Source organism: Chiloscyllium plagiosum, chromosome 3 (assembly GCF_004010195.1).
Source record: "Chiloscyllium plagiosum isolate BGI_BamShark_2017 chromosome 3, ASM401019v2, whole genome shotgun sequence".
Taxonomy (NCBI): Eukaryota; Metazoa; Chordata; class Chondrichthyes; order Orectolobiformes; family Hemiscylliidae; genus Chiloscyllium; species Chiloscyllium plagiosum.
This window is the reverse complement of record NC_057712.1, coordinates 127,346,302-127,361,305: the sequence shown is the minus strand read 5'-3', so window position 1 is coordinate 127,361,305 and position 15,004 is coordinate 127,346,302. Positions and strand designations below refer to the sequence as shown.

Sequence of the window (15,004 nt, the reverse complement as noted above, 5' to 3'; positions counted from 1 at the left end):
GGGGGGTGGGGATAGTGACAGTGGGGTCTGTGGGGGGCGTGTCAGCAGAATGCAGGTGAGTGGCGCTGGTGGGGTCGGAAGTGGTGGCAGACACGGCAGTAGGGGTGGCGGAAGTCACTGAGCGTGTGGCATCGGCGATGATATGAGGGGCAGAAGTGGCTGTGGGAGAGGCCATGATGTGTCTATGTCTATCAGGGTGAACAATGCCTGATTCACTGGGACTGCTGTGTTTGCACTGGCTAATCCTGTGGTTTAGGTTTTGTGTCACTGGGTAAGAGGGGACAGTTTGTCCTATCTTCGTGATCCTCTATACTCTCCTATTAGTGCTCACTCCCCAACATTAGACTTTCACATCACCTGTCCCCTCCCTTGCATCTGTCACTTACGCACCAGCACCCCTGGTCGTTCTCTGTCTTGCCTGCATTTTCCCCATCCACCTCCTCTCACAGGCTCACCCCTTACAAGTCGAAGTGTACCATCATTTATTCCCCAGGAAATGGTCACTCTGGGTGAGTGTGTGTGTGTGAGAGAGAGAGAGAGAGACAGAGAGAGATTCTGTGTCTATCCCTTGTCTGTCTACCCCTTTCATTTCACTCCCTCTGGGCTCTGTCTCCACCTGTCTGATCACAGTCCCCCATACCCCCTGAAAAAACCCATCTTCGTCTGAAATGGCACCTTTTCCAAGCTGCTGTCAGGTCTGACAAGCAAATTCTGTTTCAGTTTTAGATCTCATAATCAGCAGTTTTTTTGTTTTATTTAATTGTGTTTGTGTGTGTGCGTGTGTGTGAGAGAGAGAGAAAGTGAGATTCTGTGTATGTGTATCTATGCCTTATGTATGTATTTGTTTGTGTGACATTGTGTGTTTGTGTATGTATGTATATATGTATGTGCCTATGTCTGTGTGAGAGGTTGTTTGTGTGTGTGTGTGGCAGAGACTCTGTGTGTGTTTGTGTGTGTGTATGTATGTATATATGTATGTGCCTATGTCTGTGTGAGAGGTTGTTTGTGTGTATTTGTGTTCAGTCTACGACACCCTCTGACGTCTACTCTTGACGTTAAGAGCCCTGGCTCCTGTAATGGATGCCCCAGTCAGAAAGGCCCTGTGAAATCATTTATCCCCAACCCCAGCCCCAGCCTGACCTTGTGCCTTTTGGAAGATGAGGAAGGGAGGGCAAATGTGAAACTCACTTTGGGTTGGTGTAATTAAATAAATAATGGCTGACCCCATGACGTCACGCTGTCGCTGAACTTGAGCCGTTCTGTTTTACAGTGAGGCCGAGGGTTCACCCAGAAGATACAAAAGACACTCTTCATTCACGGAACAAAGTATCAAAGATGCTGTGAGTAGTAAGGAGTCACTTGTCCTACCCTCACTTTGGATATTATCCCCTGTCCCTCTTTATACTTCAAGAGGTTCAAAGAATGAAATTGAGAGAATTCTCACAGAGTGACCGAGTGGGTGTAAGCAATAGGGTGTGTCCCCTGTCTGGTGACTCTAGGACCAGAGGCATCATCTCAGGAGATTTAAGACTGAAACGAGGAGGGTGGTGAATCTTTGGAATTTTCTTTGAAAACACAATCAATTGAGCAGGTTCAAGACTGAAATTGATACCCCTCAGGAAGGCTAATGACACTGAGGGATATTGTGAGGATGAGTGGGAATCGAGATGATCAGCCATGATCTAATTGACTGATGTAGCATTCATGTTGGGCTGAATGGCCTACTCCCACTCTTACATAGACTGTGCTGTGGCATCGAAAATGAGGCAGTCGATGCACGCACAGAAAGCTTCCACAAACAGCCATGTGTAGCCAGGTCATTGTGTTTTTGTTTTGTGTGATGTTGGGTGTAGGATCAGGAGATCGCAGACAGCTTCTCTTCAACATTGGTGTTTTGGCGTGTTTGTCACATCCACTTGAGGGAAACAAGACCAGGTCCTGTTGTAATCCCTCCTCTGAGCGAGGTCAACTTCAATTCGGACCGGTGCCCACCTAACCTGATCGGGGGAGGGGGGGGGGTGGGGTGTGGCGTGTTGGGGATTAAGCTGGCCACTGAGCCATGACAGGTGAGTGTTAGACCTTGGGTCCAACCTGCTCCTGGGCTCGTGTCTGCACGTGGGGGATGAGCTACATTTACCCTGTGGCCTGTACCCTCACACTCTCAGTGATCTGTTGGGTGTTCTGAATCTCGTTGTGTGATAAATGCTTGAGCGAGTTTTGTTTTCACTTGCAGGGTTTCTGCTCGTGGCTGACTAACACCTTTACCATGAAGTGAGTGTCTGACCTTCTTGTCCCAATGATGACCATCTTTTTATTTTGGAGTGATGGGGGTGGGTAGTGGGGGAGAGGTGAGGACATGAAAAGCGGTATATTCAGTACAAAGTTGTTCAGTGTGAAGTTATGCACTCGGGTTTATACCAGAAAGGTGGAGTCATATTGAAATGGTGACACATTGGGAAATGTAAATATACAAAGGGATCTGGGTGCCCTTGTCCACTAGTCAATGAAAGTAGACAAGTGCAGCAAGCAATTAGGAAGGCCAATGATATATTAGCCTTCATTTGCAAGAGGATTTGAGTGCAGAAAATGCATATCCAGTTTTGGACTCTCTGTGTAAGGCAGGATGTCCTTGCCTTAGTTTGGGTGAAGCAGAGATTCACTTGGCTGGCACAAGTTCTGTCCTATGAGGAGAGATTGGCCTGTATTATCTAGAGTTTAGATGAATGAGAGTGATTCTTATTGAGATATAAAATTCCTACAGGGTTGGACAGACTAGATGCAAGGAGAATGTTTCCCCGATTGAGGAGTCTAGATGCAGGGGTCACAGACTCAGGACATGGGGTGGACCATTTAGGGATGAGATGAGGAAACATTTCTGCACTCAAAAGGTAGTGAACCTGTGGGGGCCAAGTCACTGAATATACTCAAGGAACAGTTGGATAAATATTTAGATTTTAGCGGCATCAAGAGGTATGGGGAGAAATTGGGAACATGGCATTGAGATGGAGGATCAGCCAAGATCACACTGAATGATGGAGCAGGGCTGAATGGCCTATTCCAGCTCCGAGCTTCATAGAACATAGAACATTACAGTACAGTACAGGCCCTTCAGCCGTTGATGTTGCGCCGACCTGTGGAACCAATCTGAAGCCCACCTATCCTACACTATTCCTGTCCCGGTCAAATGGCACATCAACCATTGGACTCCATACACAGATGCACAGACACATACACACTTATACACAGACACACACAGATGCACCCACAGACACATACGCACACACAGACATACAGACACACATACACACAGATGCACATACAGATTGACACACACACACACCTGGCTCAGCTGAGGGAATGTCACTCAGGAGGAGTCAAAGCCAGTGGGAAGCTCCACTGCTGGAATGTGACTTTGGTGGAATGAATTGGGAATATAAGAGTCATTTCCTCAAACCGGAATGTACGTGGTCTATCAGCTGTTCCACCACCCACAAGAAATGTGACCATCGCAGATCTCAAGTGTGGAACTTTAAAAGGAGGGAGGGGGATCATGGAAATTGGTCACTACCATTGAAGGTGTTGGTGGAAGGTGACACAGGGTAAGACCCTTTCTCTCAAACCCGCTGTCAGTACAATTGATATGAAGCTTGTTGGTGCAGAGGGATCTGGGGGTCTTGGTACATGCAGAAGTTAGTCTGCAGGTGCAGGTAAAGATTAGGAAGGCAGTTGAAATGTTGGTGTTTATTGTGATGGGGGTAGAATGTAAAAAAAATCTGAGAGATTTACTTCAGCTGGTGAGGCCACATCTGGAATATTGTGTACAGCCTTGGTCTCTTTTTCCTTGTGAAAGGACATGATTGCATTTGAAACAGTTCAGACAGAGCTCACTGGATTCCTGCGATGGAGGCTGAGCGGTTACAGTCATACAGTCATAGAGCTGCGCAGCATGGAAACAGACCCTTCGGTCCAACTCATCCACACTGACCAGATACCCTAAATTAAGCTAGTCCCATTTGCCAGCACTTGGCCCATATCCCTCCAAACCCTTCTTATTCATATACCCATCCAAATGCCTTTTAAATGTTGTCATTGTACTAGCCTCCACCACTTCCTCTGGCAGCGCATTCCATACACGTACTACCAACTGCGTGTAAAAGTTGTCCTTTAGGTCTCTTTTATATCTTTCCCCTCTCACCCAAAAACTATACTGTCTAGTTCTGGACTCCCCCACCCCAGGGAAAAGACTTTGTCTATTTATCCTATCCATGCCCCTCATAATTTTATAAACCTCCATCAGGTCACGCTCCAGGGAAAACAGCCTCAGCCTGTTCAGCCTCTCCCTATAGGTCAAACCCTCCAACCTTGGCAACTTCCTTGTAAATCTTTTCTGAACCCTTTCAAGTTTCACAATATCATTCCGATAGGAGGGAGACCAGAACTGCACACAATATTCCAAAATCTTTAAAGGAAGGCTCAGATAGGTCTTTGGAGTTTTGACCTTTGAGTGAAGGAGTTGAGATGTTATGTTGAGGCTGTACAGGATTTGGAGAGGCCTCTTCAGTTGGTTGCCCTGTTTTGAAAGGATATTATTAAGCTGGAGAGGGTTCAGAAAAGATTTACCACGATGATGCTGACCCCCTCTGTTTTTTGCGTTTCTTGCAGGGACAACGAGATGCAGGAGAAATGTGGAGAGGATGCCATCCACTACTTAAGTTTCCAACGTCACCTCATCGTCCTGCTGGTAGCATTAAGTGTCATGTCTGTGGCCATCATTTTACCCGTGAACCTCTCTGGCAGTTTGCTGGGTAGGTGGGGTTTGATGAATGGAACTGATTGAGGTGCCTTCCTGTAGAAAAGACAAAGCTGAGCAGTGAACTGGTAGAGGCCTTCCCATTTCAGAAAGGGTTCAATAGGGTGGGTGTCTCACACACAAATGGATAGTGAAAAGATGTTTCTCTTTGTGTGAGGCAGACCACGACCACCAGCATTAAAGATAAGATCTCATTCCAGTGGGGAATAAACTTGTTTATCCTGCGATAGTGAGCATTCTAATGAGTTGTTGAACTTGAAAGGGTTTAGAAAAGATTTACAAGGATGTTGCCAGGGTTGGAGGATTTGAGCTATGGGGATGGGCTGAATAGGCTGGAGCTATTTTCCCTGGAGCGTCGGAGGCTGAGGGGTGACCTTATAGAGGTTTATAAAATCATGAGGGGTATGGATAGGATAAATAGGCAAAGTCTTTTTCCCAGGGTAGGGGAGTAAAAAACTAGAGGGCATAGGGTAAGAGGACAAAGTTTTAAAAGGGACCTAATGGGCAACCTTTTCACACAGATGGCGTATGGAATGAGTTGCCAGAGGAAGTGGTGGAGGTTAACATTTTAAAAGACATCTGGATGGGCATATGAATAGGAAGAATTTAGAGGAATATAGGCCAATATGGGCAAATGGGACTAGATTAATTTAGGATATCTAGTCGGCATGGATGAGTTGGATTGGAGTTGCTGTACAACCCTATGAATCTAAATAAATGGGAGGAGTCCATTGGCCCTGATCTACCAATCAATATATTGCACTAACATTTCCTAACATTGTATTGGCCGATGCTTAGCTGTCTGCTGAAATGGCCTCATTCAAGGATACAGTTAACCTTTTAAAGGGCAGTTAGGGATGGCCATTAAATACCAATCTTACCAGTAATACAGCTAAGGGTAAGGTGAAATGCTGTAGCATTACCAGACCATAGGGCAGCTCTCTCATTAGAGGGAGATGACTAGTGGAAGTTTAACCTACGGGTCACCGTGCCTCAGGTGGGGGGGGGACGAAGTTGAGAAGGAGAGTCGTTCACGGTAACCTCAGTTGGTGATGGTGTTAAAACCTACTGTTCAAATGTCACTCTATATCGCAAACTAGGTGTCCAGCTAACTGAGTGAATCAGTCCTCAGAGCACACAGTAATGAACACGCTATGTATGAATTAAAAACACTTAATTAGCTGTCAGGTGCTTTGGCACGTGCAGAGATTGTGAAAAATGCTATATGAATGCAAGTTCTGTTGTTCCTCATTGTTGTTCGTTTGTACAGGGTGATGATACGAATTGGTGTGAACTCCAGTTACTGACTGTCATTGCAAATTGCTCTGTGTGCTTGACATGGGATAGAATGTTGGAAAAACACAATTCCTATTTTATTTTTGAAACTTGCAGACCAAGATCCCCAAAGTTTTGGAAGAACAACAATAGGGAACATGAAGACCAAGTAAGTGTGGAGTTGGGACTGAATGACCAAATGTGAATGATGTGGCTTTGGTGCTGATGTCACCTAGACCTGTCATCACTTATTTGACTCGAGAGATTTGGCCATGGTTTATCAGTGAACTCCATCCGTGCGTGTTACAGGTTATTCCAACTTGTAGTGTGGCATTCTAGCCTGTGTATTGCTGATAGTGTCAAAGTTGTTCATCTTGCACACATCAGGACAAACACAAGAATGCCAAATTTCAAACACTGACTACAATTTTAACTGCAGGACAAAAAGGTGCTGATTGACTCTAGGTGCCATCGAGATGGCAGTGAGGGAATTATTGGATTTAAAGTCATAGAGATGTACAGCATGGAAACAGACCCTTCGGTCCAAATTTAAACAAAGACTGCAAGCCTGGCCATATTCCTTTTGTTTGCGGAGAATATTTGTAGTTCCCTTTTCAGTAAATTGGTCTTTATTTATACAGTCATATAGCACGGAAACAAACCCTTTCATCCAACCAATCCATGTCAACCATAATCCCTAACTAAACTAGTCCCAACTGCTTGTGCTTGGCCCATATCCCACCAAACATTTCTTACTCATGAACTTTTCCAAATGTCTTTAAAACCTTGTAACTGTACCTGCATCCACCACATCTGCTGGAAGTTCATTTCATGAACAGCTCTCTCTGTTAAAAAAAATTGTCCCTCGTGTCTTTTTAAAATCTTTTTCCTCTTAAACGTGTGCCCTGTTGTCTTGAAATCACCACCCTAGGGAAAAGATACATAAGGGGACATAAATTTAAGGTGAAGGGTGGAAGGTATGGGGTGATGTCAGGGGTAGGTTCTTTACCCAGAGAGTGGTGGGGGCATGGAATGCGCTGCCTGTGGGAGTGGCAGAGTCAGAATAATTGGTGACCTTTAAGCGGCAATTGGATAGGTGCTTAAGCTAGGACAAATGTTCGGCACAACATCGTGGGCCGAAGGGCCTGTTCTGTGCTGTATTGTTCTATGTTCTATACCTGCCATTCACCTTACCTATACCCTGCATGATTTTATAAACCTATAAAGCCATTTCTCAACCTCCTACGCTCCAGTGAAAAAATTCCCAGCCTATCCAGCCTCTGTGATTACTCCAAGTCTGTATGTTTCACCTGGGAGATTATAAATATGTGTGACCTTTATGGAGTGTGTAGGCAGACAGTGAGTTCTGGTAGATTAGAGACATTAAAGTCAGTTAAAGGCAAATTTAGGATTGATGTTAGGAAACTTATCATCACACATGGTGTGATTAAGACATGGAACTGATTACCAAAGGAATAACAGAACCAGAGATCTTGTAATCATTTATCAATCATTTGAATTCTGAATATGAGGGGCATCCAGAATGGATGAACTAAGATGGGCTAATTTCTCATCTTGTGAAATGAGGCAGTTTGTCATTTTGTGACAATAAGAAGATATTAAAAAAAACGATCTCCCTCCACTCCCTGCAATCTTCTGAGATCAACCAATTGCATACAGACCAGAAAACATTGGAACAGAAATAGATGGCCATTCAGCCCATCGAGTCTACTCCCACCATTGAATGAGATCATGGCTGGACTGTTCATCTTCAATTTCACTTTCCTGCGTTTTCCAAGAATCAATTCTAGAAACTTCCATGTCAGGAGAACCTCATTGAGAGACAGTTTGGTGCTTTCTCTGTTTTGTTCCAAGTTTGTGGATGATACTGAAAAGGGCAAACACATTACCCTTCTCTAGTTGCACTGAGTTCATTAAAAACTAATAGTAAGCTTTGGAGTCTCACATAGCCAGACCAAGGTGATGTTCATAAACCCATTGTGTTTTAATATTATCATTTTCCGGTCTACCCAATACTTCCTAAATAAAGTTTTCTAATATGCCAGAGTGAGATTTGATCTCTTCCCCTCTAGGTTCAGATTGCCAACTGTCATTAATTCTTCTTGTGTTAGCATTGTCACATGGCCCCTCCCACCCCCAGCTCCAGCCCACACATGGAATCTTGCCGATGTCCAATGGAAAACTAAAAGTCTCATTACCCAACTGACTGACCCTTGACCCTTCACCTTTCTTCAATATTTTTTAAGCGTAATGAAGGAAAACTGTTCAAAGAAAGTGACATTTTTTTTCAAATGTCCCCTTATGACGTTCCTCCAGGGCTGCCATGTCCTGGAAATGGATGTCCATTTGGGAACCCTCCTGTGGGTCTTTGAGGTCCAGGACTATTAGACTCAAGTTAGTTTGGTCTCCTACTGCTAATTGCCATCCGGTGATAAAATCCCTGTGAATTTAAACAATTAAATGATTTTTAAAAACCTGATTTATAAGCTACTTGATTTTTTTTCAACAAAACTAAGGACTAGTAGTAATTGATATTTCTGAAAAGCCTACGCTCTCCCGTCAATGCTGCCCTATATGGTTCTGAAACCTCCTGCCATTACTGCTTGTGCAGACCCTTGGCTTCCTGTCAGTTCCGTGCTATACAAACCCCAGTTCTCCCATCAGCCGTGCCCCATGCAGGCCCCAGGCCTCCCATCAGCCCTGCCCCATGCAGGTCCCAGACCTCCCCTCAGCCCTGCCCCATGCAGGCCCCAGGCCTCCCCTCAGCCCTGCCCCATGCAGGCTTTGGGGCTCCCATCAGCAGTGCCCCTGCATGCCTTGGGCCTCCCATCAGCCCTGCCCCGTGCAGGCCCCAGGCCTCCCATCAGCCCTGTGACACAATGATCTCTAGGATTGGTGTCGAGTCTCCAAGTCACTGCTGTGTACAATCTTGGATAAAAATTATTAAGAGTACTTTTTTTTTGCAGTTTCCTTACCAGATCTATAAGTGTCGATAAAGGGAGGAGAGGTTGTCTGGGTAGTGAGTTGATTGTTCTCCAATTGGTTTATGAAGGCAGTATGTCACAGGACAAGAATCCTGGGAGAAGTCATGTGATTGAACCTCTGGGAATAGGCTTAATCCCAGTTGGCAGTCCTTCGATCGTGTGTGGATCAGATTACACTGGGCCTGACTGGCATAACACATAAAATTGAAACCACAGTTTTACAGCCACCGTGACTGTGAATTGCCTGTGAAATGCAATGATTTCTGTGGTCTGACTTTTCACATGATGTTGCAGGAATAACTTTCTGTGGCTTCACACCATTTTTGGTGTGATCTATCTGCTCCTCACCATCTTAGTCCTGAGGCACCACACTTCCAGTTTGCAGGACAGAGAGGATGATGTGGTAAGTTTATGCCCTCAACTCTTTATTGTTTCCTCGTTATCCCTACGGACTGATGTTTAAACCTCTGACATCTTATCCAGTTGCTCAGCCTCATCAGGTTGTCTCTTTGAATTGATTTGAATTGAATTTATTGTCACGTGTACCGAGGCACAGTGAAAAGCCTTGTCTTGCGAACAATACAGGCAGATCACAGAGTTCAGTAGCATAGATAAGTAAATAATAGGTAAACAGCAGCAAAAAAAAACAGGTACAGGCAAATGTGAAGAGTTTGTGAGTACATTCAGTATTCTAACAACAATAGGGTAGGAACTGTTTCAAATCCGGCTGATGCATGTTCAGGCTTCTGTACCTTCTCCCTGATGGTAGAGGCTGTAGAAAAACATTGCCAGGGTGGGATGGATCTTTGAGAATGCCGGCGGCCTTTCCTTGACAGCGGGGCCTGGTAGGTGGATTCTGTAGATGGGAGGTTGGCCTTTGTGATTGGCTGTCTGGGCTGGGTTCACCACTCTCTGTAACCGTCTCTGATCTTGAATGGTACAGTTGCCATACCAGGTAGTGATACAACCAGACAGAATGCTCTCGATGCACCTATAAAAATTGTCAAGGGTATTCGCTATCATGCCACATTTCCTCAGCTGCCTGACAAAGAAGAGACGTTGTTGGGCCTTAGTAACCAGTGAGTTGACATGACCACTCCCAGGAACTTTACACTTTCCACTCGTTCCTCCTCTGTGCTGTTAATGTGTAAGGGGGCATGAGTAACATCCCGCCAAAAGTCAATAATGAGTTCCTTGGTTTTGCCAGCATTGAGAGCTAGGTTGTTCTCAGTGCACCATTTTTCCAAGTCTTTCACCTCCCGTCTGTAGTGTGTTTCATCACCATCTGAGATTCGATTGACTATGGTGGTGTCATCAGTGAACTTGTAAATGGCATTAGTCAGGTATTTTGGTGACGCAGTCATGGGTATACAGTGAGTACAGTAGGGGGCTGAGTACGCACCCCTGGGGGACTCCAGTGTTGAGTGTTAGTGAGGATGAAATATTGTCCCCAGTCTTCACTGATTGTGGCCTGTGGGTCAGGAACCTGTTGCAGAGTTGCAGAGAGTGGGGCTTAGTCTGCAGGCTGTGCAAGGCATACAAGCCTGTACTTGTGCTTGGATCATTTGTGCTACACCTCAGCAACATTTTTCCATAGCTCTGCGAAGATGGGGCAACTGGCCTCCCACAGCTGCAATACTCTGGGATCCATTTGTTGAAATCCCATTCTGTTCGACCTCCGAGGATGTTTGGCAGAGGTTTACAAAATCCTCTTGCCGCTGGCTGTCGTCCGCTTCGAGAAAGAGTTTCTGTAGCGGCTGGTTTGGAAAACACAGATTGAAGATGGAGATGCAGTGGCCTAGTGGTATTATCGCCAGACTGTTGATCTAGGTAATGTTCTGAGGACCCAGGATCAAATCCTGCCAGTACAGCTGGTCGAAATTGAATCAATTAAACAAATAATCCGGAATTAAAGGTTTAATGATAACCATAAATCCATTGTCGATTGTTGGTCCTTTAGGGAGAAAATCTGCCATCCTTACCTAGTCTGGCCTACATGTGACTCTAGACACACTGCAATGTGGTTGACTCTTAACGACACACTGCAATGTGGTTGACAATTAAGGATGGACAATAAATGCTGGCCTGCAATAAGTGATGTCCTCATCCTGTGAATGAATAAAAAAAGTTTGCAAGAGACCAGTAGACGATGTGTTATCTCTTTAATGTCAGCAGCTGTTACAATCTAGAATATTTTTTATTCTTTCATGGGATGTGGGCGAGGCCAACATTTTATGCCCATCTCTATCTGCTGAGGGGCTAACTGGGCCACTTTGGAGGGCAGTTAAGAAATAGCTGCATTGGCTATGGATCTGGAGTCACGTGTAGGTCAGAATGGGTAGGAATGATAGACTTGGATGGGCCGAAACACCCATCTGTGCTGCAGACCTCTGTGCCCATGACTTGCAATATGAACCAGATGGGTATTTACAACCATCAGTGATAATTATGGAGTTTGCTGAGAGAAGCTTTCAATTTAGCATTCCTCTCCAGTCCTGGCACACCGTTCAGAGAAGACCCTCACTAACTCACGTTGCTGCTACCAACTCTGGCCATGTTGACTGTGAGAAGCATACCAATCTCAGACTCTACAAATTGCTCCAAATATTGAACTTTCGCTGATCCTAAGGCCTGGTGCAGTTGTAACAATACACTCCTTGTTTACAGGGAACTGGTATGTGATGTTTGAAGAGTATGAATGTTTTGACCTGGATGTCCATTCTAACCTGGCCCTGTCTCTCCAGGTGAAGTCCACTTTATTTATAAGCAGAATTCCCGAGGAGGCTAGTGAGGAGATCATCGCTGGACATTTCCGGTAGGTAGCCCTAAAGGTGTGTGTCTTACTGTAAATGGAACATTGTCGTTTATCGGTGGAGTGGGTCATAAAAATCGGGAGGTTTTGCTACAGATGTACAGGACGATGGTCAGACCACATCCGGTGTGGTCTCCTTGTATTAGAAAGGCTGTAATACTTTAGAAGCTGTTCAGAGAAGGTTTACACAACTGATCCCTGGGATATGGGAGGGGGTGCGGGGGGGGGCAGGGGTTTGGGATTATCCTGCGCTGGGATTATGGAGCTATGGCCACAATCAAGTCAGCCAAGATCTTGATAACATTACATGATTACGTTCAGTTTGAGGGAGAGAAGAATGGGTCCAAGACTAGTATTTCAAACTTAAATAAGGACAATGATGAGGGCTTGAAAGTGGAGCTAGATAAATGTGACACCACTGTTTAAAAAAGAGGGGTAGACAAAAGATGGGGAATTATAGACTGGTTAGTTTAGCTTCTGTAGTGGGGAAAATGCTTGAGTCTATTATCAAGGAAGGAATAGCAAGATATGTAGATAGAAATTGTCCCATTGGGCAGTGGCATGAAGGGGTTCGTGGAGGGCAAGTCATGCTTAACTAATCTACTGGAATTCGATGAAGACATTATGAGCACAGTGGACAATGGGGGTATGATGTATCTAGATTTCCAAAAGGCATTCAACAAGGTGCCACACAAAAGGCTGCTGCATAAGATAAAGATGCACAGCCTTTCGGGCAATGTGTTAGCCTGCGGAAAGGATTGATTAACCAACAGGAAGCAAAGAGTGCAGGTGAATGAATGCTTTTCTGGTTGGCAATCAGTGATTGGTAGTGTGCCTCAGGGATTGGTGTTGGGACTGCAATTATTCACAATTTATATAGATGATTTAGAGTTGGCGCCAAATGTAGTGTGTCAAAGTTTGCAGATGATACTAAGATGAGTGGCAGAGCAAAGTGTGCAGAGGACTGTGAAACTTTGCAAAGGGACATAGATAGTTTAAGTGAGTGGGCAAAGGTCTGGCAGATGGAGTACAATGTAAATAAACGTGAAGTCATCCATTTCGGTCGGAATAATAGTAAAAAGGACTATTACTTGAATGGTAAAAAAATTCCAGCATGTTGCTGTGCAGAGGGAGAAAGTGAGGACTGCAAATACTGGAGATCAGAGTCGAGAGTGTGGTGTTGGAAAAGCACAGCAGGTCAGGCAGCATCCGAGAAGCAGGAGAATCGATGTTTCGGTCATAAGCCCTTCATTGGGAATCGGACCTGGGTGTCCTTGTGCAAGAATCACAGAAGGTTGGTCTACAGGTACAATAGATAATTGGAACATAGAACATAGAACAGTACAGCACAGAACAGGCCCTTCAGCCCACGATGTTGTGCCGACTACTGATCCTCATGTATGCACCCTCAAATTTCTGTGACCATATGTATGTCGAGGAGTCTCTTAAATGTCCCCAATGACCCTGCTTCCACAACTGCTGCTGGCAACGCATTCCATGCTCTCACAACTCTCTGTGTAAAGAACCCGCCTCTGACATCCCCTCTATACTTTCCTCCAACCAGCTTAAAACTATGACCCCTCGTGTTAGTCATTTCTGCCCTGGGAAATAGTCTCTGGCTATCGACTCTATCTATGCCTCTCATTACCTTGTATACCTCAATTAGGTCCCCTCTCCTCCTCCTTTTCTCCAATGAAAAAAGTCCGAGCTCAGTCAACCTCTCCTTATAAGATAAGCCCTCCAGTCCAGGCAGCATCCTGGTAAACCTCCTCTGAACCCGCTCCAAAGCATCCACATCTTTCTTATAATAGGGTGACCAGAACTGGACGCAGTATTCCAGTTAGGAAGGCAAGTGGAATTTTGTCCTTCATTGTTAAAGGGACTGAGTTTAAAAACAGGGAGGTTATGTTGCAGTTGTAAAGGGTGCTGGTGCGGTCACACCTGGAGTACTGCGAATAGTTTTGGTCTCCTTACTTGAGAAAGGATGTATTGGCACTGGAGAGGAAGCAGAGCAGGTTCACTAGGTTGATTCTGGAGTTGAGGGGGTTGGCTTATGAGGAGAGACTGAGTAGACTGGGATTATATTCATTGGAATTTAGTAGAATAAGTGGGGATTTTATAGAAACATATAAAACGATGAAGGGAATAGATAAGCTAGAAGTAGAGAGGATGTTTCCATTGGCAGGTGAAGCTAGGAAAAGAGGGCACAGCATCAAGTTTGGAGGGAGCAGATTTAGGACTGAACTGAGAAGGAACTTCTTCATCCAGAAGGTTGGGAATCTATGGAATTCCCTGCCCATGGAAGCAGTTGAGGCTTCCTCAGTAAATGTTTTTTAAAGCTAAGGTTTTTTTGAACAGTAAAGGATTTCAGGGTTATGGTGAGAGAGTGGCTGAGTGGAGCTGTGTCCATGAGAAGATCAGCCATGATCTTATTGAATGGTGTAGCAGGCTTGAAGGGTCAGATGGCCTACTCCTGCCCCTAGTTCCTATGTTGTTATGTTCTAAAGCACACTGCCGAACTGGATTAAGGGATGGATCAATGGAGACACAGAAGCAGATGTTTGTGTGTATTTTAGAAAATACAGGATAAATACATTCCAATGAGAAGCAAAGATTCCACGGGGAGTATACAACATTTATGGCTACTTAAGAAGTTAAAGCTAGTATCAAACTTAAAAAAGAAAGCATTTGATTATATAAAGATGGGTATCCGGTCATAAAATTGGACAGAATGTAAAACCAGCAAAATATGATAAAATGATTAAAAAGGAGGGAAAATGATTTTAATAACGAGAGAAAGCAAACCAAAAATATAAAAAGTAAAGTTTCTATAGGTATGGAATAATAAAATGAAAGAGTTAAAGTGAATGACGCACTGTAAAAAGTGTGTTTCACAAATTAATACAGGGAATAAGGAGATGGCATTGAGGTGCATTGAGCAGGTAATATTGTAGCTGAAAATGTGTTGCTGGAAAAGTGCAGCAGGTCAGGCAGCATCCAAGGAGCAGGAGAATCGACGTTTTGGGCATGAGCCCTTCTTCAGGACCATCCAGTAACACATTTTCAGCTCTGATCTCCAGCATCTGCAGCCCTCACTTTCTC

At 44.7% G+C, this 15,004-nt stretch overlaps 1 protein-coding gene across 1 annotated transcript in view; it reads left to right on the top strand.

The window, feature by feature from the left end:
• The first annotated feature begins 986 nt into the window (after positions 1-986).
• The window catches only part of LOC122548519 (CSC1-like protein 2), a 47,803-nt gene continuing 33,785 nt past the window's right edge, over positions 987-15,004 (top strand). The window contains exons 1-6 of the mRNA XM_043687279.1: positions 987-1,340; positions 2,234-2,271; positions 4,663-4,805; positions 6,203-6,254; positions 9,385-9,493; positions 11,835-11,905. Coding sequence (XP_043543214.1) covers positions 2,267-2,271; positions 4,663-4,805; positions 6,203-6,254; positions 9,385-9,493; positions 11,835-11,905 — 380 coding nt within the window. The 5' untranslated portion in view covers positions 987-1,340; positions 2,234-2,266. The remainder of the gene's footprint in view (positions 1,341-2,233; positions 2,272-4,662; positions 4,806-6,202; positions 6,255-9,384; positions 9,494-11,834; positions 11,906-15,004) is intronic.